This window comes from Corythoichthys intestinalis, chromosome 21 (assembly GCF_030265065.1).
Source record: "Corythoichthys intestinalis isolate RoL2023-P3 chromosome 21, ASM3026506v1, whole genome shotgun sequence".
NCBI classification, from domain to species: Eukaryota; Metazoa; Chordata; class Actinopteri; order Syngnathiformes; family Syngnathidae; genus Corythoichthys; species Corythoichthys intestinalis.
The window spans coordinates 29,558,691-29,582,883 of record NC_080415.1 but is presented as its reverse complement, the minus strand read 5'-3'; the positions used below and the strand labels follow the sequence as shown (position 1 = coordinate 29,582,883).

Sequence of the window (24,193 nt, the reverse complement as noted above, 5' to 3'; positions counted from 1 at the left end):
TAGTTCAGACACATATTCCCACAAAAACCGACTGAATATACCTATAAACTAAATTATGAATGCATTAAAAAACATTAGCTCAAACAAAAACTTAGCTTACGTTGGTCTTAATAGGGAGCAGTTGGATTCAGCCATGTGAAAAGAGGCAGACCAGAGGGCAGTGTATCCACCCTAATAAATAAAAGTAAATGCAAACACTTTCAAAATAAACCATTACATCACCACTTTAATTAAACGAATACTCGAAGCAACAAAATTTAATTCGAATATTTTTTTCTAATCGAATACTCGAGTTAATCGATTAATCGTTGCTGCACTACATGCGTCAAAGTAACCCGGGCCTATAGACTTTTTTGGGCTACGTTTTTATGATAGACACGTCTACCCAATGTTGTTTTAATAAGTGTAACTGCCATCAGGGGCTATTTTTTGCATCTTTCCAGGAGCAATAATGCGATAATTTTGGCAGAGGTTATATTCACGACCCCTCGGGCATTTTCACGGTCCAATTAATACGATTTATTTCGCATATGAAAAACAACAAACACAGCATTTCCAAGGAAACAGCGAAACAAAAGCTTCTTTTATGCATGTTCGGGAACATCAGTGTCATAAGAGCTGACGTAGGAAATGTACAAAACAGCAAAAAATTTGTTTTTCATTATCAGGCATAAACGTAATCTTAAAAACTGCCTCTTATTACACCAATAACAATGTAACATTAAAAAAATGACAGTAAAACATTAATAAATCGCCATTTTCATTGACACATTCTGTATAGGTATTTTTGTAATGACTTTTGGTTGTATTATTATACTTTATTACTTTAATTAATCTCCTCTCATATATTAACCTCTGTAAAGCTGTTGTCTTTGCATGTGTTCTCTATTTTCAACAGTACATAAAGCTTGTGTATTGTTTTATGAGTGAATAAAAACACCCCAAAAAAACATTAGCCATCTGGGGTGTGGGTGAAGTGGGGGGTGCATAATTGAGAGGGGCCCTCACTCAGCATGAAAGTGTAATGCGCACATAAACACGCACACACACAAAACACTGTGCCAATTCATTGGAGGACATCAAAACGGCGAAATTTAATTGTGTTTGTTTTGTTAGTGTCAAAAATCATGTGTCAACAAATTAAAAAATGATATTATTATCAAATACGTGAATACTGTACATTTGTTTACCAATTTTGCTTGCATAAATGATTCTTTTTGTATTTTATAACCCACTGATGGACAGAGGCGTCACGTCCCATTAGGCAAACCAGGCATATGCCTAGGGCTCCCAGAGGGCCAACAGATTTAGCACACGCAGCTTTACTGCACTGTCGCAGCGACAAGTACGACAAGGCCAGTGAAAGCCTTGTGTCTGAGTTCCCTGAAGGGGCCCCTTCACTCGCTCTATACTCCCCCCCCCACGTGACTCAGAGTGAGAGTGAGCGGTGATTTGGCTTTTTTTTAATTGGCGTATATCCAAAATGAAGAGAAGTTATCATTCTGGAAGCGACAAAAGAAAGAAAAAAAAAAAAGCAGAAGAGGAGAAAAGGAAATAAGACAGCGGTGAGTGTTCTATGTTCCTGTAGTTTTATGTCCTAATGCAGTAGAAGCCGGGCACTTTGAGTGTCCTAAAAAGCGCTCTCTGAGACCGAGGCGCTATTATACTTTTATTAAATATGCTATTGCTCAAGTCCAACTGCCCTCCTTACTTGCACACGCTCGAATGGCCCCATGTTGCTTGTTGCCTGGGGCCCCCGGGGACCCTTGCTATGCCTCTGCTGATGGACGATCTAAACAGTAATTCAGAAATAGTACTTTAGAGTAGTTACGTAATAGTAGTTACTTCCAGAAGTGGGTAGTGACGCGTTACATGTACTCCGTTACATTTACTTGAGTAACTTTTTGAGAAAAATGTACTTCTAAGAGTAGTTTTACTAAGCCATACTTTTTCCTTTTACTTGAGTAGATTTGTGAAAAAAAAAATCCGCTACTTTTACTCCGCTATTTTGGGCTACACAAGAGTGGTTACATTTTTCCTCTTGGTTCTAAATATTAGATTTATTACTTTTTTGTCAGCGATGCCAAGAGTAGCTCGACTAATTTCACCAATGAGACGTCACAACAATAATCTCTTGACTCCATTGAATCAGTCAGACGCAAGCTTGCAGTCACGCCAGCCTGTTCAATCATGTGGCGTCTTTAAAGCACGGTACAAAATGAAGCATTTGACATAGAACGCTGCTGAACATGACCCAAAAGCACGGATTTAAACCTCTCTCAGTTTTTATTTGGCACCGATTGACCACGGAAAACCGGAGATATAATCCTTTTAGTTTCATAATAGTAACTATGAAGGAACTATTCAAACTAGGAAATTCGTTCTCCACTAGAGGGCACTCATGCTCATTGGACGAATAATGCTTCATTTCTGTCTTTTTTGTTTTCTCTCGCTGGAATTCAAAGATTTTTTTTTGTCTTTTTGTATTTCTTTGGCTTAATGTGGTTATATAATGGGTTATTGTACAGTATCATTATAACAACAGTTCATAAATAAATAATAAAATACTACTGTTTAAAAAAAAAAAAAATCAAACAAAAATAAGCAGTGACTCACAATGTTACTAATTACTTGAGTATTCTTTTCACTGGATACTTTTTTACTTGCACTTGAATAAATGTTTTGGATGACGACTTATACTTTTACTTGCGTAATATTATTTTGAAGTAACGCTACTCTTACTTGAGTAAAATTTTTGGCGACTCCACCGACCTCTGGTTACTTAATAGTAGTTACATAATCGTAGTTTACTTGTAGTAGTAGTAAAGTGTCAATTATGTCAGTAAAATTATTGACCTTGACAAATTTTGCCAGATGACTCTTAAAAAAGTAAATAAATAATAAAAACTAATCAATTTATACTGTACAGAATTGCAGTTAAGTAAATAATGTCACTAAAATTGTTGCTCCGCCCAAATCTGCCTGGCAACAAGTGACAACTTAAATAAAACAAAAATCTAAAAAGCGATTCTATTGGTCCAGGTCTCTTACACTACTTGTAGTAGTAGTAGTAGTAATAAAGTGTCAATTATGTGAGTAAAATTATTGACCTTGACAAATTTTGCCAGTTGGCTGTTAAAAAAGTAAATAAATAATCAAGACAAATCAATTTATACTGTACAGAATTGCAGTTAAGTCAATAATGTCACTAAAATTGTTGCTCCGCCCAAATCTGCCTGGCAACAAGTGACAACTTAAATAAAACAAAAATCTAAAAAGCGATTCTATTGGTCCAGGTCTCTTACACCTGTCGGCTAGCTAAAATGTTATTTCAGATCTCTACGACTCTACATTATTACAAAGTTTTGAAGGTATGAATTTGTTTATGTTATAAAGCACATAAATTATTAAAGGACCGTAAATGTTCACATAAAGTAGCCAAATCATAAATATCACACAGTGAGGTGTGCATTTTACATTTCGTGTTCGTGAAGAAAACAATTTCCTGTAACGGGGCTGTTTTGACAAGGTAAAATAGATTTTTAAAAGTGGCATCTTATGATTATTATTTTTTTAAAGACTTGTTAGGATGCTCACCGGGTGGAAAAAAGTTCCCGTAGTTCCCCCTGGTGGAGCCTCCAGTCAGCGGCGGAAAAAAAATATGGCTGCCCGGAGTAGCTGCTCAACTCTCGGCCAAAAGTGAAGTAAAAGTCCGGCGTATCGCTTGCGAAGAGGTCTCGGTTGGGAGGCCTTGTGGAAACCGGGGAAGGAGCTCGGAGAATGTCTCGCTGGGTACCCACCAAGAAGGAAAAGTACGGCGTTGGTAAGTTCAAGCAAAAAACAGCAACTCCATCGTTAGCGCTTTGTAGCTCTCAGATTGAACAAGTTTGGGAAGTGAAGCCGAACACGGCCGCTGCTGATCTTCGGCTTCTTTTTCATATTCCGAGGGTGCGTGAGCACTTATTAGGGTGGCACCTCGCCAGTAGGTTTTGCAGGAGAATTCTTAAAATATGTGTTTTTATTGGTAGTGGTACGGAAAAACGATGGGAATTGTTTCGAGGCGCGCCTTGGCTGCTGTTTCCTGTATGGACATAGGGGCCTCACTCGCCCCGCTTCCAAACTCATCCACTTTAGCTTCCCGGAGGCAACTTTTTGCAACCTTTGGCTCATGCCTGGTTACTTCACTACGTCTTGCTTTTACTTTCCAATCTGACGTGATTTTTCCACTTCTTCTTTGTTCCCCTCAGCAAGATGGATGAGTTTTCCCGTCCATACTAAAGTGATAAATCACTCCAATATTTGCTTGCTAATGAGAGTCGATACCAAAATTCTGATGACAACGCGCAGTTTTTGATTGACACTGTCTATATGTTTGTTATTGTGGTTCTATAATTGTTCTGTAGTGTACTGTGAGCTATAATTACCATTTTAACTGCAGGAGGGAATCATAATATGGTTTTGTCGCTACACCTGATTATATCAGAAATAGATACTGGCAGACCGTATGACAATTCAGTACTTGCCCTAGTACTGGTATGCAAATATATACATTTGCAATACATTAAAGTATCAAAGAACAGCTCCCTCTAGAACGACAACAAACATGTTAGCTAGCGACTTGCACACGCCTGTTAATATCAGAAATACTGACAGACATCAAAGCACTTGCTCAACTTTCGCGCCCTCAGTGCATTGCGGATTTTTTAATCTTGTTATAAGTATAAGAATAAAAGTTCTAAAAACATTTATTTACACTTTATGTACATCTACATATGTATGTACACTTACCCGTATATATATATGCTTTTGGCAATGCCTTTACAAAAAAGGATTAAATTATTATTATTATTTTTTTATTTAAAACCTGATCCTTTCCACCCGATTCCGATCCTCTGAAAATGGCGCGATTGGCCCAATTTGTGATCACGTGATTGGATCGGGGACATCCCTAATTTATACATTATTTTATATACGTTACTTATATGATTAACCCTTTAACACTTAAGCCTATTTTGGCCGGATTTGCATGCCTTTGATGTTGCCTTTATATTTCAAAGAAAAAAACTGTTCACAATGGCCAAGTTGGGTCCCTTTTTTCAGAACACCTTGAACTTCATGTCCAAACTGTTGTTTTATTCACTGACCAATTTTAATCCACATTCTGGACCCCAAAAGACAAAAAAAAATCTTTTTTCAAAATTTGTAATGTTGATGTCCCACTGACAACCAAACATGCTCGACCAACCGTTTTGAAGCTTGATAATATTTATTTAACTTGTTAGGATAAACATTCAATAGAAAAAATTACATTGAATAGTTTTACGTTTGACAATTCAACACAAACAGCAGGTATGGTCATAGGCATTTTTGGCCTTTACACATGCTATGGTCAAAACAGGTTATATACAGTGCAAAATAGTGAGAAAAAAAAAATCATCCAACACAAAAAGGGTTTGAAGGATATCTCTTTGTGAAGTTAGGTATTGTACCAATCACCTTATCAAAGGTATATACAGTACGTACATGCAATTAAGCGAACATCTATATAAAAATTGAAAAGATTCATCGTGAAGAGAAAAAAAAAACATTGAAAAAAAGTATTTTCAAAAATATTGACAAGTAGTTTAGTTCAATTTTTTCAGGCATGTGACCCAATAAAGTTTTTTTTTTTTTTTTTTTTTGCACACTCAATAAAGTTTGTTTTTGAACAGGTCACTGAGCTGCGTCACATACAACGTCACACAGCCTACTCTTCTGCCGTTTGCGCGCTGCTGTCACTTCTACTCGCCGAGATGCCGACTAATCTGAGCAAAACAATGACAAATACAGCTCATCCTTTTCCTTGAGTTAATGAAATACTGCATTAGCTTGCGCTAAATTTAGTTTTCGATTCATTCTGCACGTTTTGAAGTCGCTCGCTCAATCCAACCGGCCGTTGCTTGCTTTGCATGTCTCCTTTTCCTTAGTTGGTGCTTTGCTCGTCAATTTATTAAAATGTTCACATTAGGTTCGTCATTCTTGACATCACAACGGCTCTTGGGATATGTAGTCTTTTGTGCTGCTTTTTGAAAAAAGGACAAGAAATGATGGAAATATGGAGATAGACACATGGTCCATGCAGCGTTTAAATGCATATTTATGAGTGCAATAAAACTATAAAACTCAAATGACATTAACTCCCGTTTAACTTGGTCGATTGACTTCAAATAAAAACTGATGTGGACATCAACTTCCGTACTTTCAAATGAGAGCAACCAGGGGCACTTGGGTGACGTAATTACAGCGTTACGAGGCTTCAAAGATGATATGCGTAAATGTGTCGCATCCGACACGTTCGGTGTTAAAGGGTATTATAATACTAAGGGGCTGTGAGATATCAATCGAACCGTTATGTGGCACGATAACAAATATTAATACAGTTAACAAAAAAATAAATCACATTCATGAGCAATGATCGAAAATAGATCGAAAATTACGAACATTTCCGAAAGTAATCCGGAAACAGCCGAATGGGGCTTTGACGTCACAGAAAGGAAACAAAAGGTCGAGGCAGGTGCCATCGTTTCTGCCTTTCTATCAGCTCGAACTAGTCTGGCCATTCACCTCTGACCTCTGGCATCAACAAGGCATTTCCGCCCACAGAACTGCCGCTCACTGGATATTTTTTTCTTTTTCGGACCATTCTCTGTAAACCCTAGAGATGGTTGTGCGTAAGCCTGTCGCAATATGCAATAATTCCATTCATCGCATGGTAAATAAAAATGAAGGCGATAATTTTTCCACTGCGATTTATCGCCTTGTGTGCACCTGCGCGCGCGTGTGCGGCTGACGTGCTGTTAAAAGTTTACCTTTCTTGTTACCAACTACGCAAAATGCATTTTAGTTCGGTTTTTAGTTAAGTGCAGTTTAAGTTTAGTGCAGGTGGGGAAAAAAAAGAAAAGGTGACGCTTACCATTGAAATGAAGATGCGAATGATAGCAAAATATAAGCATGGTGTGCGCATCCATGAACTAGGTCGTATCATGCCGATCTCGGCCGGCGGTCCCCCTCCGTTCGCCCGTCTTTATAAGTTAAGGTGACAGTTCTTATTGTGATAACATCGCCTAAGAAATCGCCAGCTTCGTCAGGTTTAAAATCATTTATTCCATCAACTCGCCGAGTGTCTACTGCTGTTGACGCCAGGACCGAAACAGAAAGTAAAATAGCGCTCTCCTGCTCACCGTCAGCCCCGCGGTGCGTTCAGGTACAGCAAAAAATGTCCGCCACATTAGAAGCCGATTCGTTACATGATTACAGGTACTGTACTGTATTATTGTTATTATTGCTATTATTATTGTTATTCTGATTTTTATTCATATTTTATTTGTTTTGCTCTTTGTAATTGCTATTTGCAATAGTAACAGCAGTATTTATTAAGGATGTCGTGTGGGTTTTTGGGCTGTGGAACGAATTATTGGAATTATAATGTATTCTTATGGGAAAATCCTGCTCGACATACGACCATTTCGACTTACAAACAAGCTCCTGGAACGAATTAACCTTGTATGTAGAGGTACCACTGTATTAAACATGGAACACCATAGCAGAAGCTATGAGGGGAAACGTTTTAATTTGCCTAGATGCTTAAATTACTAAGTGGAATTTTATTTTTCTTAAAAAACACATTTTATTTCTTCTGTGTTTCTGTGCAGTATTAATATTGTTGTCTTTTACTTAAAAGAGGCATGGTCTATTGTTTTTAGTTGTGATTTCCTAAAAAGTATTTTTGAATTTAAGAGTAAACATTTATTGCGTTTAAATGGGTGTACATGATCTATTAATAATGTATTCTCACAGTGTTATTGTAATTTTTTTTTTTTTAAATTGGGGGGGTGCAATAACATCGCATATCGCAATAATTTATGAAATAAATTATCGCACACCAAAATTTGTTATCGCGACAGGCCTAGTTGTGCGTGACAATCCCAGTAGATCAGCAGTTTCTGAAATACGCAGACCAACCCTTCTGGCACCAACAACCATACCACGTTCAAAGTCACTCAAATCACCTTTCTTCCCCATACTGATGCTCGGTTTGAACTGCAGGAGATTGTCTTAAATCATGTATACATGCCTAAATACAATGAGTTGCCGCCATGTGATTGGCTGATTCGAAATTAAGTGTTAACGAGCATAAGGATAGGTGTACCTAATAAAGTGGCCGGTGAGTGTATATTGCCAAGGCTCCACACTCAGTTTTTGCATTGTTTCCACTGGTGCGCCTAACTTTTTCCTTAAAGGGTATGTAGTGCCCTGGGAAAATTTTAATATTCCATCATTTATCCATAAACGCATGCCTTTTGTATTCATATCATGCCACTTCGTGTAATTACACACAAGAAAATGAGAGAAATTTGGCTCGATTGTCAAGCTAAAACGACCGGCGCCCGAGATCTGGCAGATTGTGTGCGTGACGTCACGACAAGTAAAGAGAGTGCCAATGGCCACTAGGGGGGTGGCGCCTGTCTGCATCAATATAATTCCTTCTAGTGAGGGGAGAATTAGGGGTGTGTTGAGCTGTTTATGCTGATGCATTGTGTTCGTCCTGCACATATTCCAGGTTCCCTCATGAAGAAACACCCCTCGTTGTCAATAAAAGAGAATTCAGAATTGACAGTGAGGGGTGTTTCTTCAACAAGAAAAAGGCTCAGTGCTTTAATACTGAATGGAGGCGATGATGGCAGACAATTTCGTTTCTAGTTTCAGCGACGAATCCGACGTAGAAGGACGTAACGAATGTTCATCTAATGGTGACGAGGAGAGTTACGAAGCTTTAATCGGTGTTTTAGGTTACCAATTTGAGCCCAAACGAACGCCAATGCAGCGTAATGAAAGTCATTGAGGGGAGCAATGACACTGATGAAACATCGGCAGCAGATCGTGTGGGAAACACCAATGATTTGTTTTGTATTTCTTTTTGTGAAGCTGATACACTGTGACTGCAAAATAAAGGAATGCATAGAATAATTATCATTTATTGCGCTATCATAGCTTTTCGCTCTGCCAACAGACACAAATATGAATGGGATCAGAGGATTTGTTCTATATATTTTACGAACGATAATTTATACATGTGTCCAGTCCTGTATCCAATGCGTGACATTTTTTTTATTATAAAAGAGTACTCACTCTGGCCATTTCGAGCTTGGCTGCTCCCCTCCTTTGCTTAGCTTTAGCCTCCTTTACCAGTCATCGTCCTCTTTCTTGATATCTCGGGACATTTAGGTGGCTGCACCTGTATGGTCGGCACCGCATCTCCTTTGAGCAGCAATCTTTTAGCAAAACCCGATTTCTCATGTCCATAGTTCGAGAAGCTTTCAGGTGGAAAATGCGCACCACAGAAAAGCGTGCCGGAGGCTGTGTCTAGAAAATTAGCCCTCTTTGCACGGACGAACTTTACCCATTGTCTGTGTAGTCCAGCTTTTTTTTTCGCGTTCAGGAACTCATGGATACTATATTCCGATAAATAACTATTTGTACACCACATAGCACAGCATTTTCTAACCATTTTTGTGATGTTTTGGTCAAACAAACCCCAACGCTACTCTCTCGTCGTTAAAAAACAATGGCACCTGGCTCCGCCTCGACTGTCAATCACTTGTCGTGACGTCTCCGCCCCATTCGGCTGTTTCCGGAACACTTTCGGAAAAGTTCGTCATTTTCGATCTATTTTCGATAATTGCTCATTAATGTGATTGATTTTTTTGTTAACTTTATCAATATTTGTTATCTTGGCACGTAACGGTTCTATTGATGTCTCACACCCCCTTTGCCGCTACATACTCTTTAAGGTGCACCAGCACAAAAAGTAGGCGCACTCACATTTGTCATTGCATCACATTTAATGCCATATTTTTAATCACTCTCCATAACATGCATATAATTCATATGAGTGAGTCCAATCAAGTTCACTCAGGCAGCCGAGAACAGCCTCTAGACAACGAAGATTGACTAAACGATGATTAACACATTTGTGCCTTTGTTTGTAGAGCGGCAGAGCCTTCACTCGCCAGATCAAAGCGCTAGTCCTCATTAACAGCGATGAGTGAGGGATCACTGTTTATCAAAGGATAGCAACTCCCTCAAAACAATGACAAACATGATAGTCAGCGACTCCAACCCTTAAAACTGCAACCCTACAGTATTGTACGCCATCCCCTTCACCAACTGGGTCTCGATAGCATAAAATCTGGAAAATGTGTTTTTTTTATGTGTGAAAGTTCATCTGCGTTTTGATTTATTGTTAGTCCCTCCACACCCAAGACAAACAATCTTGGATGACGCAGTCTAACAAATGTGGTAGTAATTAAAACGCTGTCATGTCAGTTCCAGCTAAAGTTTGAGCCATGTATCCTAAATCATGTGCTTTGACCCCATTTCTTGCGACAGATGTGACGCTTGCCCTCTGTAGTGCCTCAACGTCAGTTTCAAGTTCAATAAAGGTGAAGACTGTCCTCAGCTTGCCATTTTTACGGTCGTACCTCCCATTGAATGTCATCTCGAAAAACGCCAGGTGGACAAAAACGGTGACCTTTTAGCCAAATTAAATAAAGATGACCAGGAAGAATCCCCCTATGGATAAAGACAACAAAAAGAAACTTATGCAACTACATAGAACCTACTGCCCTTGCAAGTATTGATCCAAACAGCCCTACATTGTTGCCAAGGTGCCCCCACTTTGCTTCACTTTGCCGGCTTGACAGATGGTCCAATGGCGTGCACGTTGGCAGTGTGAAACACAGTTCAGCGACGTTGACAGGCAACATTACATAATTTAGATGGGACCGGGTGATGATAATACAGCAGAGCCGCCGGACTGTCAACTTTCATTAGGCGGCTGGTAGCATGAAGGCAGGATTTCCCGGCCCTTTCCCAGTTTCGCCTGACACTTTCTTTACTGATTTTCTTCGGCAATAACTGGCAAAATAATGTAACCTTGGAATATCTTGGATACCTTGTGGCTTGACATGGACCTGTGCTTTTTGTTAGCGGAATCCTGTAAATAACGTGGATTGATGCCTTTTCACTTAATTGTTGACAATGTGAGGTCAATATGATTGGTGTTTGGTTCAAATCAGTGTTGTTTTTGGCAGCTCTTTTTATTTTTGTCTTAGTATTTCGGACGAAAATACTCATTAGTCTTAGTCATATTTAAGTCTAGTGCTGCAACGATTAATCGATTAACTCGAGTATTCGATTATAAAAAAAAAGATTCGAATTAAATGTTGCTGCTTCGAGTATTCGTTTAATTAAAGTGACGTTGTAATGGTTTGTGTTTGAAAGTGTTTGCATTTAGTTTTATTGATTTGGGTGGCTACACTGCCCTCTAGTCCGCCTCATTTTACATGGCCAAATCCAGCTGCTCGCCGTTAAGACCAACTCAAGGTAGGTTTTTGTTTGCGCTAATGTTTTTTAATGCATTCGTAATTTAGTTTAAAGGTATATTTAGCCAATTTTTGTGGAAATTTGTGTCTGAACCCTTTGTTAAGAGCATGGGGGAAAAAAAAAAAAGGATTTTATAGCATTTAAGCTAGTGGAAGTTTGCTTTGTAAGTTAGCCAATTGTTCTTTTGCTTTACATTTGTAGATCCTTATTATTATTATTATTTTTTTTTAATACCTTTTGAGGCCTAGCTCAGGTATTTTAAAATTTTCATCTTTATCCAATTACTCGATTAGTCTAACTACCTGGTTCATTGATTAATTGACTACTAAAATAATCGATAGCTGCAGCCCTGGTGTGTTATCAAGCATAATGAAATTTTTAGGTAAGAAATAAGATTTTTTTTTTTTTTATCAAATCTGGAAGTTTTTGAGTGAAAACGGTAAAAAAGTTTGTTTTTTGTTCTTTTCTAGTCACTTCTGTAATGTACAATGTACATGTACAATGTACATCGAAAATAAAGACATTGATCGACTGAAAATGGTTCAATATTAGATGAAATGTCTTGTTTTCTTATGTATGTTTATAATTGCTCCTTACCTGAAAAAAATGTTTTATCCGATTACTCGATTAATCAATAGAAATTTCAGTCGAATACTCGATTACTAAAACATTCGATAGCTGCAGCCCTATTTAAGTCTTTTCAAAATGTGCTTGTCTTCGTCTAGTTTTAGTCGACAGTGACTCAAAATGTTTTCGTCTGTAAAATTCAAAAGTTTTAGTCCAAAAATAGTCCAACAATTTTGAATCAACCTAGACAGACGAGCACATATTGTTGCGTCGACAAGGACAATGCCAACTTTGTTATGATAATACACACTCCGAAGGAAAAGCAAAACATCATTTTCAATTAAACCCACCTAGAAGCTAGGGCTGAGCGATATGGCCTTAAGTACATATCACGGTAAATTGAGCAGATTTACCTCGATAACAATAAATGACGATCAATTCGCCCAAGCGGACTGTTATAAAATTTGAAAATCTGAATCAATGCATGAAATACAAATGAACTGTTTCTCGTTGATTTATTTACCAGCTTTCAATTTAACAAGTGTACATGCAGGCTAAGCATTATGTATATAAACATTTCTTGGAAACAATAAGAATTCAAGTATGAACATTTAGAACAGCTTGTATGACTTGAACAATGTACAACATTATAAAAATCAATACAAAGACTGTGCAAACGTCATTGTAACACTAATGACTTACAACAAATGACTACGCTTCAAACAGACAACTTATTGTTAATGGCTGCTGTGACATAATTACTCAGCACAAGTGTTTACTTCAAGATTTCAGTTTTTTTCCCAGAGCATTTTTTGAATACGTGCATGCACACATGCATCCCCCACACAGACACAACCACATGAAAGCTATATTGCTCTTATGCCAATGAAACATTTAAGATTTTATGATGGCAGTCATGACACAGAATAAAGCAAGCGCATACAGAAAAATAGTTGTGGCCAATAAATGGTCATATTATAGGCTTCACTGTTGGATTATACTTTATGCGGAATGCTTTATCATCATAAAAGCTATCAAAGAAATCACACACATACACAGATACAAAATAACGTGACATACTGATTGCTAGATGCAGTCCGTGCCCAGTCCTCTTATTAAGTTCAGCCGTTTCGACAAGGTTAGAGCCGCTATCCGACTCCCATCACGTTCATTTGTACAGTTAGCCGCTAGCATTAGCCTGTGGCCTGGCTACCAGTAGAAAGCACCCTCTCCTGAAATCGTGAGAACCAGGGAGGACAGTGGGTGAAAGCCCATCTGGAGGCCGCCAAGAGTCTACTTAATGTCGGGTGAAAGTTTGGCGAAGTTCCCTTAAGCCCGACTCGATCACGTTTGCTTGTAGCGTTAGCCGCTAGTGTTAGCCTACCGGGCTTCTTTTTGTTTGATTTCCTGATAACCACATGACTTCATACGTAAGCACACTGACTGCTTTCTAAAAGGGGAATGAACATAGCTGAACAACACAGAGTCAAAGCGAGATGCAAAGACTATATTTTCTTGTTTTATTAAATTACCGAATTTACCGACATGGTCAAAATTACTTCGGTCATCGTAAAGAATTTCGGTAACGGTAAATTTTCGCTATACCGCCCGGCTCTACTAGAAGCCAATGTATGTTTAAAAAAATAAGTTGTCCAAGCATTTAGGAAAATGTTCGCCACGCTAAAGTTGATGCTAATGCTAACGTAAATGCTACGCTAACACAACATTTAGTGTGTGATGATCACTCAGCACAGCCCTTTAAAGGGAACCACGGACAGAAAGACTTGTAGTTATTAAAAGCTAAATGTTACTATTAGTTGTAATAATTTGGTGTTTAAACCCCCTCTTAAAGTTTTTATAAAATTGGAAAAACAAGTTTAAGTAGTAGGTCGCCATTGTTGTTGACGACGCAATGCGGTGATGTCACTGGAGAGTGCTGCCATACTTCCACATTGTCTCTACATAAAAATGTTGTCGGTTCTGCACTTCCAATTTGAACCCGATCAGAAAATTGATGAGCAGGACAGCACTGTTGATATTTCACAAAACGAGCAGCAAAAACAATTAAATGAAAGTCTCCAGTGGGCTTTGAACCTGCGTTTCCCATGCCACAGACAAGCACTTAGACCACAGGACGAGATTTCAGCGTGACGTTAGAGTCATGATTTTCCTTATAAAGCAAACGCAACCCACATGTGCTGTCTGTCTGTGGGGTAAAAGCTGAAAAGGAAACGCTACTGTAAAGAAAGTGCAGCTGGCTTTACCACGGAATTAAAAAAAAACGTGTCTTAATTCAGACACCAAGCAGACAACAAGAACATAGGGATTGCGTAAAAGGGTTTATTGAATACACAAAAAACAAGCATTTGTGAAAAAGGAGACACAAAAAGGGTCCGTGACAGTAGAGAATACCCGAGAGAGAACTGTGGTGAGAGGCACACAAATGAAAAAACCAAGGCAATGATGCCACTAATAATGAAGGGATATCCAAACTGTCAAATGGCAGCATGTTAATATAGGCCGCCTAGGACTGGTTTCAAGACACTGCTGATGAGCTGGAATTGGGTGCAGGTACGACGTTGAGAACTCATCCCAGATCTCTGTAACAAAACAATCTGACCAGCAGCAGAATGTGACAAAATCATGCCAGTCGTCATATTAGCTTCGCTTGCTTGCTAGCACGGCTTCTCTCCCAGTCCAGGCAAACAGCGTCATCACCCACAGCGTATTAACAGGTATTTCCTGCTCCACATTTTGCCCTGCTGCTCGTCTTGTGAACGACCGACAGTGCTGTCCTGCTCTTCACCCATCAGATCTGGTTCAAATAGGAAGGGCAGAACCGACGATATGTTGGGGTAGCTAACGAGTGACATGCTGGAAGTTCGGCAACGGGCCCGGTGACGTCATGCACTGCGACGTAACAAGAATGGCGACCTATCACCTAAAATAATTTTACAAACTTTATTAAAACGAAAACATTAAGAGGGGTTTTAATATCAAATTATTATAACTCTTACTAACATTTCGTTTATGAATGTCTTGTCTTAAAGATCGAGGATCCCTTTAAGTCTGTGGATCCCTTTAACTGCTAAAGGAACATTGCATATTCTATCTTGCCAAGATAAGAAAACAAATCTCACCATTTGTTTCCAAACAAGCGAGATGGAGCGCAGCATAGCTTTTAACTAGGGCTGTCAAACGATTAAAATTTTTTAATCAAGTTAATTACAGCCTAAAAATTAATTAATCGTAATTAATCGCAATTAATCGCAATTCAAACCATCTATAAAATATGCCATATTTTTCTGTATTCTGTAAAATAAATTGTTGGAATGGAAAGATAAGACACAAGATGGATATATACATTCAACATACGGTACATAAGGACTGTAGTGGGCATTTCGCTCTACTGTCATTTAAATCTGTCTATGCTGTCCTCACTCCGAAGCGTCTACTTTTTCCAAAGCTAGACAGCTAGTGAACGACGCCTTAATAATCAGACTTCTTCCTTTTTCATCTGATTTATTAATAAAATGGCCTCAAACCACTGTCCTCTTTAGACCGTAGTGAAACAACAACAAAAAAGTACACAACATTGCATTGGCAACAACGTTAGCTTAGCACGCTATACAGGTTCACTAAACATAAACAAAAAGCGTCTCATACAAAAAATATAACATTTCGCTTACTAACATAATATGTACATTCTTTACAACAACCATACTTACGGACAAATCTTGTCCAAGGATCATATAAGCACAACATTATCAGCCCGAGACGTCGTACAGCCATAATGAAGAAAAGAAGAAAATAATAAACCATGTCGCAAAGCGACCACAAGAGTTCGCTGTTGGACAGCGCAAAAATCCTTGCTGTAAAACTTAACCAAAAGGCAGAATACTTTCTGAGCGGGACATGTGCGTTAATTGCGTCAAATATTTTAACGTGATTAATTAAAAAAAATAATTACCGCGCGTTAACGCGATAATTTTGACAGCCCTACTTTTAACACATACTAAACTCCGGTGAGGATAGTGAGGGAGAGGCACAGCACATCTCATGAGTGACACGGCCCAAACGCTACTAGGCTGCAAGTGCACCTACTCCACGTACAATATCAAAATGTCACGCATGGTGAACATATGACAGAAACTATAGCCCCTTTCAGACTTATGTCCCGGTAAATTCCCGTGAGGGTGACGCGGGATTTAGCCGTGTCATTGCTTTCACACATGGGGTAATGTCCTGGGAATAAACCGGTTTGTATAGTATGTGTGAAAGTGGCTTGCTTTATGCCGGGTTGGCGTCTCGGTGCTCTTAAAGCGGGGAGGGCGGCTTGTGCAAATGCATGATGTGAAGTGCACCCTTGACTGTGCGTAGTGGTACCAATTGATATATCTTCTCTGCGTTGGGAAATAACATAGGGTGTTAAGAAAAAGATCAATTACTACCTTTCTTCCCCACATTGCTTCCCATGATGTTTGTAATCGTAGGGAGAGCGATTGTAAGGCTTTAGCCAATTAAAAAAAGGCTCCAATGGCTGCCAAAATTCACTCTACTCATATTACGCTGCCTTTTAGCTCTACATATAGGTAAAACGGCGCCATTACAGATTGAACACGACAATGCGTGAGTGGGCCGTGCAACGCATACATTAATTGCGTTAAATATTTTAACGTGATAAATTTTTTGAAAAATTAATTACCGCCGTTAATGGGATGAATTTAATAACCCTACCTTAAGCCTAAACTAAAGACTGGATGAGTGTAACATATTATGTCTGTAACGTTAAATACAATTAGAAAACGATTTATTTAGAAAATATATACAGTATATATTAAATAAAGGCATGTCCGATATTTTTTTGCCGATTCCGATACTTTGACGTGATCGGTCCCGATCGATCGGCATCTCTACTTTTTAGTGTAAAAATCGGAAAAATTCCATAGGAAATGTTCAAAATTGTAACACCAACAAGCTTGCAAAGTTTGTTAAAAGGTTCATTTCAAACTTTTTTGGATGAAGTGCTAACCACTGCCCTGCACCAGCTCTTTAATCTACTTGCAGCCAATTGGGGCGTCAACACCGTACGACCCGTCTTCTTCTTCAGTGCACCAAAAGCTAATCACCCAAGTACTTCACTTCAAGACAGTCCATCAGCGTTTGTTATTAAAGCCCCCTAAGCTCTCTGTTGCCACATATTTATTAGCAAATCAACATGCTCAGCATCTCTCTGGCAATTGGGTTCATAAATAATGTCAACGTCAACTTAAGTCCTTGTTTTTGTTGCGTTTGTCTTGTGTGTTTTTCTTTCACGCCCTTAAATTCCCCGATCCCTAATGGCAGTGTCAGTCACTGTGGACGTGAAATTGCCTCCGTAACTTTTCGCCATTTGACGGAAAGGCCGTTTAGTGTATTAATGTGTGCACTCATGCCCGGTTAAATGCTTGATGATGACTTGGACTGTGGTGGTGTGTTTAACTCTGGAGGCGGTTTTAAATTAAAGCTTAGCATCGTTAACATACATCACCTTGCTTTACAATCAGTCAATCTTGCGCTAGGACTCACCGAAAATGCCAAACTTTGAATTCGCGGGTGTTATTGTTTAGTCCGTGCAAGATGGCGGCAGGAAAGCAAATTATTTTCGAGTATTTCGCTGATGGTGCTTAATGAGCACTTTCATTCTGCAGCTCAACGCCGCTCATTTGCAGTCACGGAAATCTCAACAGGAAATCGTCCCCCATCTCCTCTTGAGCCAATTATAAACAACAACCCCTTGAAGACGTTTTCATAAAAGTGGTGATCATGCAGATGGGGCTAAAAGGAGCAAGTATAGAGGGAGTGAGAAAAGCTTCCTACTTGCCCCCTGTTGCACAGAAGCGAGGAGGAAATGCTTCTTGAGATGTTAAGAGCATGACAATAGATGGAGTGCTTCCAGTAGAGGAAGGAAATATGATGAACAATGTATCATTTTATAGGCACGGTATGAAAATTGCTGGAAAACCTGGGATGGACTTTTTTTTCTGATTTTTTTTTTTTTTTTACAGATCATTTAATCATGCACTGCTGTCAGGTTACACAGATTTTTTTTGATGTAAACAATATATCAAGGACTTCTGTTTTTTTCAAATTTCAAACTCTGCTTGAACTTCCTGCCTGGTTTGAGCATCTTGCTGTGCAAACCTGGGAGCTTAAAATAGTTGCCTTTTCATCTCTCGCATTGAGTCATCCATTCCAAAGCATACGCACTTCATGTCAACCACAGACCTCATGCCAAGGCTAAACACTCTTAATCTGAACCAACACCTTTGTAAATAGCAAACCTTACTGTGTTTGACTGAATTATGTCAGTGCCCCGCTGAGCTCAAAGCATTCACAAATTTTTTTTTTTGCTAGGTGTTCATGCAAAATTTACAAATTGAGGATTGAAGCATTAAATCCACCACATTTTTCAGATTATAAATGGCAGTTTTTTCACTCTCTTTATACCCTGAGGCTAGCGGCTATTTTATTGATTCGTATGGGCTACTAGCATCATGTTTCCTTGTTGAAAGGCAAACATTCATTTATTTTGCTTAAAAGGGTATTCCACTATCCACAATATGATTAGTTTCGGAATGTGGAGTAATTCGATCAGAAAAAAGCTTCGACTCAAATTTTGCTGCTTCGAGGATTCGTTTTGAGTGATGTTGTAATGGTTTGTTTTGAAAGTGTTGCATTTATTTTTATTGATATGGGTGAAGACAATGCCTTCTCGTGGCAACTGTGAATATGCTGTAACTTGTCGAACATGACTGAATCCAGCTGCTCCCTGTTAAGACCAACATACATTTGTTACTTAATTTAGAAGTATATTTAGCATTTTTTTGTGTGAATATGTGTTTAAACGTGTTGTTCAGAGCGATGGAAAAAAAACATTAGCATTGCTATGTAACTTCGCCAATTGTTCTTATGTTGTACTTAGATCCTCATTTATTTTTTTGATATCGTTTGAGCCGAAGTTCAGGTATTTTGAATTAATTTTTAAATGCGTTTATTGCTCTTGTGAATTGAAAGTGTAGTTCTGCATGGTTTGAAAAAACACTCAGGAATGTTATTTTGTATCCACATTTAATGCTCTTTTGAAATTATCATCTTAGCAAGCCAAAATAAATATTATTGCAAGCATAAATTGGTTATTTATTTAACATATTCTAAAATGTATTCTGCAACGCATTAAATGTTTGTAATCCCATTGCTTAATTATTCGAACTAACTAATGGATAGATTGATTGATTACCTAGATCAGTGGTCCCCAAACTTTTTACTGTGAGGGCCACATAACTTTTCCCTACTCTGATGAGTGGCCGGGGTCAGTTTGTAACAGAAAAAGTGTGACGATTGCAGGAGTGCCTAAATGTAAAAATTTATTGTTTTTCAGAAAGCCACAATCAAATAACCTTTCTGGATTCTTTAAGGAACAAAAGTAAATAAAATAAAAACAATAATATGATATAATATAATAAATAATAATAACACTAGGGCTGTCAAAATTATCGCATTCTCAATTCATCACGTTAAAATATTTGACGCATTTAACGCACATGCCCCGCTCACTCAAACAGATTAAAATGACAGCACAGTGTCATGTCCACTTGTTACTTGTGTTTTGTCACCCTGATTGACTGATTTTATGGGTTTCAGCACCATGAGCATTGTGTAATTATTGACATCAACAATGGCGAGCTACTAGTTTATTTTTTGATTGAAGATTTTACAAATTTTATTAAAACGAAAACATTAAGAGGGGTTTTAATATAAAATGTATATAACTTGTACTAACATTTATCTTTTAAGAACTACAAGTCTTTCTATCCATGGATCGCTTTAACAGAATGTTAATAATGTTAATGCCATCTTGTTGATTTATCGTTATAATAAACAAATGCAGTACTTATGTACAGTATGTTGAATGTACAGTATATATCCGTCTTGTCTTTTCTTTCCATTCCAACAATAATTTACAGAAAAATATGGCATATTTTATAGATGGTTTGAATTGCGATGAATTACGATTAATTTTAAAGCTGTGATTAACTCGATTAAAAATTTTAATCTTTTGACAGCCTTAAATAACACTATTAATTCAATAGATAATAACCAAATAACCCTCTCTGAGTTCTTCACAGAAAAAGGCCAGGAAATAAATTACACTATTGAGGAAAAAAAATCAAAATGCTCTCTGGTATTGTTCAGGGGGCCGGACCAAATGTGGAGGTGGGCTGTAACCGGCCCGCGGGCCGTAGTTTGGGTACCCCTGACCTAAATAATCGATAACTGCAGCCCTACTTGCAATACATTGTTGAATGCATCTTTATTTTTTTTTACCAGATGGCAAGTTTATAAGAAGACAAATTATTTACAGGTACATGCTGACTGTTAGTCAAGACAAGACCTGTCATTCTACTACAGAAGAACATATTAATGCCACCATAGATGGTACTCCAGCATGCTGATAGCAGCGTTCATTCGATGCTTGGAGCCATTACAGAAGTTGAGGTTACTTGTGTTTTGTCACCCTCTGCTGGCGCGTGGGTGCAACTGATTTTATGGGTTTCAGCACCATGAGCATTGTGTAATTATTGACATAAACAATGGCGAGCTACTAGTTTATTTTTTGATTGAAGATTTTACAAATTTTATTATCAAAACGAAAACATTAAGAGGGGTTTTAATATAAAATTTATATAACTTGTACTAACATTTATCTTTTAAGAACTACAAGTCTTTCTATCCATGGATCGCTTTAACAGAATGTTAATAATGTTAATGCCATCTTGTTGATTTATTGTTATAATAAACAAATGCAGTACTTATGTACAGTATGTTGAATGTACAGTATATATCCGTCTTGTGTCTTTTCTTTCCATTCCAACAATAATTTACAGAAAAATATGGCATATTTTATAGATGGTTTGAATTGCGATGAATTACGATTAATTTTTAAGCTGTGATAAACTCGATTAAAAATTTTAATCTTTTGACAGCCTTAAATAACACTATTAATTCAATAGATAATAACCAAATAACCCTCTCTGAGTTCTTCACAGAAAAAGGCCAGGAAATAAATTACACTATTGAGAAAAAAAATCAAAATGGTCTCTGGTATTGTTCAGGGGGCCGGACCAAATGTGGAGGCGGGCTGTAACCGGCCCGCGGGCCGTAGTTTGGGTACCCCTGACTAGGCATGTGCCGGTATGAGATAACTTTTTTCCATTGAACAGGTTTTTTTTTTCAGAACATATTTGCAAATTGGAACATGAATATAATGTGAAAATAAATTAATGTGAAAATAAATGAATTAACAAAAAATAACAAATATTTTATATAAAATTAAAATAAATAGAACATAGACTATACCCACAGCCAGAGCTCAAGTTGGTCAATAATAGAGCAAGAACAAAATAATTGCTATAAAAAAGTAAGAACACTTCTAAATAAAATTAAAAATATATACTGTATGACTTTTTTTGAGGGGGAGAAGCTGAAGTTTCGCCATTTTCAGCCACTGTGTCAACTCTCTTCTACATGATGTCATGCCTTTGTGTTAAAAAGAACAAAGAATTCATAAGTTAATAAGTTAGTTAAAAATGTATAAGTTAGTTTTATAAGTTAGTTAAAATGTAAATATTGTTGAGGTTTCAAGGTTTCATCTAAAACAAAAAGTGAGGAGTGAGACCTCCTTTCGCAATTAGCGATCTTTGACGCGATCCTTTTTTTTCTCCCCCTTCATTCAAGCTTGTTTCTCACTCAGCGGCTGTGAGACATAACACGTCGACCAAGCTGCTCTCCCAGCTTAGCCTAGGCTAACATTCGTCTTTGTAAGTTTGAGTTAGTTTGTATATTGAATTTGAAAGGAAAATGTATGTTTTGTTTTTGGCGACCTTTTTCATGGTGCTACTGCTATCCTGTTGAACCTACTCACATGTGGAAAAATACAATTGTATAACGTTTTAAATGTATTCATTTGTATATTTCACCACGATTTGAGAGCTCAATAAATTGAAGAAAAGTAAGCCTTGTGTTTGGAGGTTTTTTTGGGGGGGTTTGCTGGCTGTTTAGCAGAATAAGGTCACTGACACTCACGGCAACAAACAGGGGAAGGGTGAGCGCTGCCGCACCAAGCCACCTCGGCTGCATTTTGGCACATGAAAAATAGCGAATACCGTACTAATGTATGACGGAAAACTTTAGTGGTTTTGAAACCGCGACGTTTTCACACCACGGTAAACCGTGAAACCGGTAACCGGCACATGTCTACCCCTGACCTAAATAATCGATAACTGCAGCCCTACTTGCAATACATTGTTGAATGCATCTTTAGTTTTTTTTACCAGATGGCAAGTTTATAAGAAGACAAACTATTTACAGGTACATGCTGACTGTTAGTCAAGACAAGACCTGTCATTCTACTACAGAAGAACATATTAATGCCACCATAGATGGTACTCCAGCATGCTGATAGCAGCGTTCATTCGATGCTTGGAGCCATTACAGAGGTTGAGGCTAGCCATAAGTTGACAGATTTAACAAGGATGGACATCCGCTGTGTGTGTGCTACGATACGACAAAGCTGCTATGCTAGGGCTAGCGCTTAAAGCCGTTGGCTCCAAGTATTAAGTTGGCTAAGATATTTTATTCAATCCAAACTTCCGTGTGTTGTGTAAATATCCCTAAATAAAACATGCACTCCTACGGCGCAGGGATGGAGTTTAGGGGGGTGCTGGGGATGTGGCAGCACCTGGGCCTCTAGGAGGCCCTTTAATACAGAGTAAGTGTTAAAATATTCACACACACATGCCACACTGGGCTTCTCGCGGGCCCAGTTTGCTGTATTGCAGAAAAATTTCCACTAGCACAGACGCCATCCCACATATCGAACCATCCTCTTGAACGGCCTGCGAAAGTGTGGAAGGGCCCGGGAATCATTATCCACTCTATCCTCTATCTGCCGGACGTTCACTTCAGGGGTGCCCATATATACTCATTGCCCTCGGTCTCGGTCACATTTGTTCCGCCACTGCTGTGGCATACACATCGTCAGGGGAGCACTATAATATGGTATTTACTAAGGGTGTAACGGTACATGTATTTGTATTGAACCGTTTCAGTACGTGGTGCTCGGTTCGGAGCGGAGGCGTACCGAACGAGTTTCTGACGTAATGTAACCCTTACTTTTCGAGGCTGTGAGTCGATCGGGTTACGGTTTCTTTGTGTAGATTATATTTACTCCGTCTTCTCTACTATAATGAGGACAAACACGGTAGGACAGTATAACCAAGAAACGTCAACGGCGCGACAACGTGGCCGCTGTGAGAACGCAGTGAAACGCGGGCGTTAAAGTGAATGAGCCAATGCACACCAGTCGCAGTGCGGCCGCGTGTTAGACGCGTCACAGAAGCGGCTCAACGCGACGCATGCGAAAAGAACGGCAGAGTTTATTATTTGACGCGAGACGCGACCCTCCTATGTTAATACTACTATCGGTAGCTAGGATCGGGCAGACCGGAAGTCACTCGTGTAAAAATACGGTGTATCCGGTCGATTTTCAAACTAATATGCAATCGTAACCCACTTTTTGAGTCCATCAGATCTCTTGAGCGGTAGATCGGGGCACAATTGACTTGTCTTTGTTGATTTAGTGCTGTTTTCTCTGCTATCATAATAACCAACACAGCCCCGTGTTCAATACAAAACCCTCCTACAACAACAAAACAAGTAGGAACTAATATTCACATAGGAACTAAGGTTATACAACATAAAATATAGAATATAAATGAATACTACATCACATTTGTAATATATAAACACATAATAAATAATAGCCCATTTAAATAAAATAAATTGAAATGAGCTAAAACACCTGAAATTAAATAATAAGAATAATACACAAATCCTGCTTACACAATTAAATTTATTAATTTCTGTGTGGCGCTTTAACTTGAGAAAATCCACGAATAAAGCTTTTGAAAACCGTTCATAAGAAAAAAGGTTCATTGAGGCATTTTATTTGTAAAATACATGTTAAAATCTTCATCATTGGGATTTTCTCTTTGGCACAGGACTTCTTTTTTCTTCTTTCTTTCACAAAGAAAGCTGACCAATACGCGGGGTCTGAAAGGCAAATTGTTGTTGGATTATCTTCAAATACTCGCTACTTTTT

The 24,193-nt window shown here is 38.3% G+C and overlaps 1 protein-coding gene across 1 annotated transcript in view; it reads left to right on the top strand.

The window, feature by feature from the left end:
• The first annotated feature begins 3,615 nt into the window (after positions 1 to 3,615).
• Positions 3,616 to 24,193, top strand: part of dock1 (dedicator of cytokinesis 1) — a 271,810-nt gene continuing 251,232 nt past the window's right edge. The window contains exon 1 of the mRNA XM_057826650.1: positions 3,616 to 3,823. Within this exon, the coding sequence (XP_057682633.1) occupies positions 3,781 to 3,823 (43 nt within the window). The 5' untranslated portion in view covers positions 3,616 to 3,780. The remainder of the gene's footprint in view (positions 3,824 to 24,193) is intronic.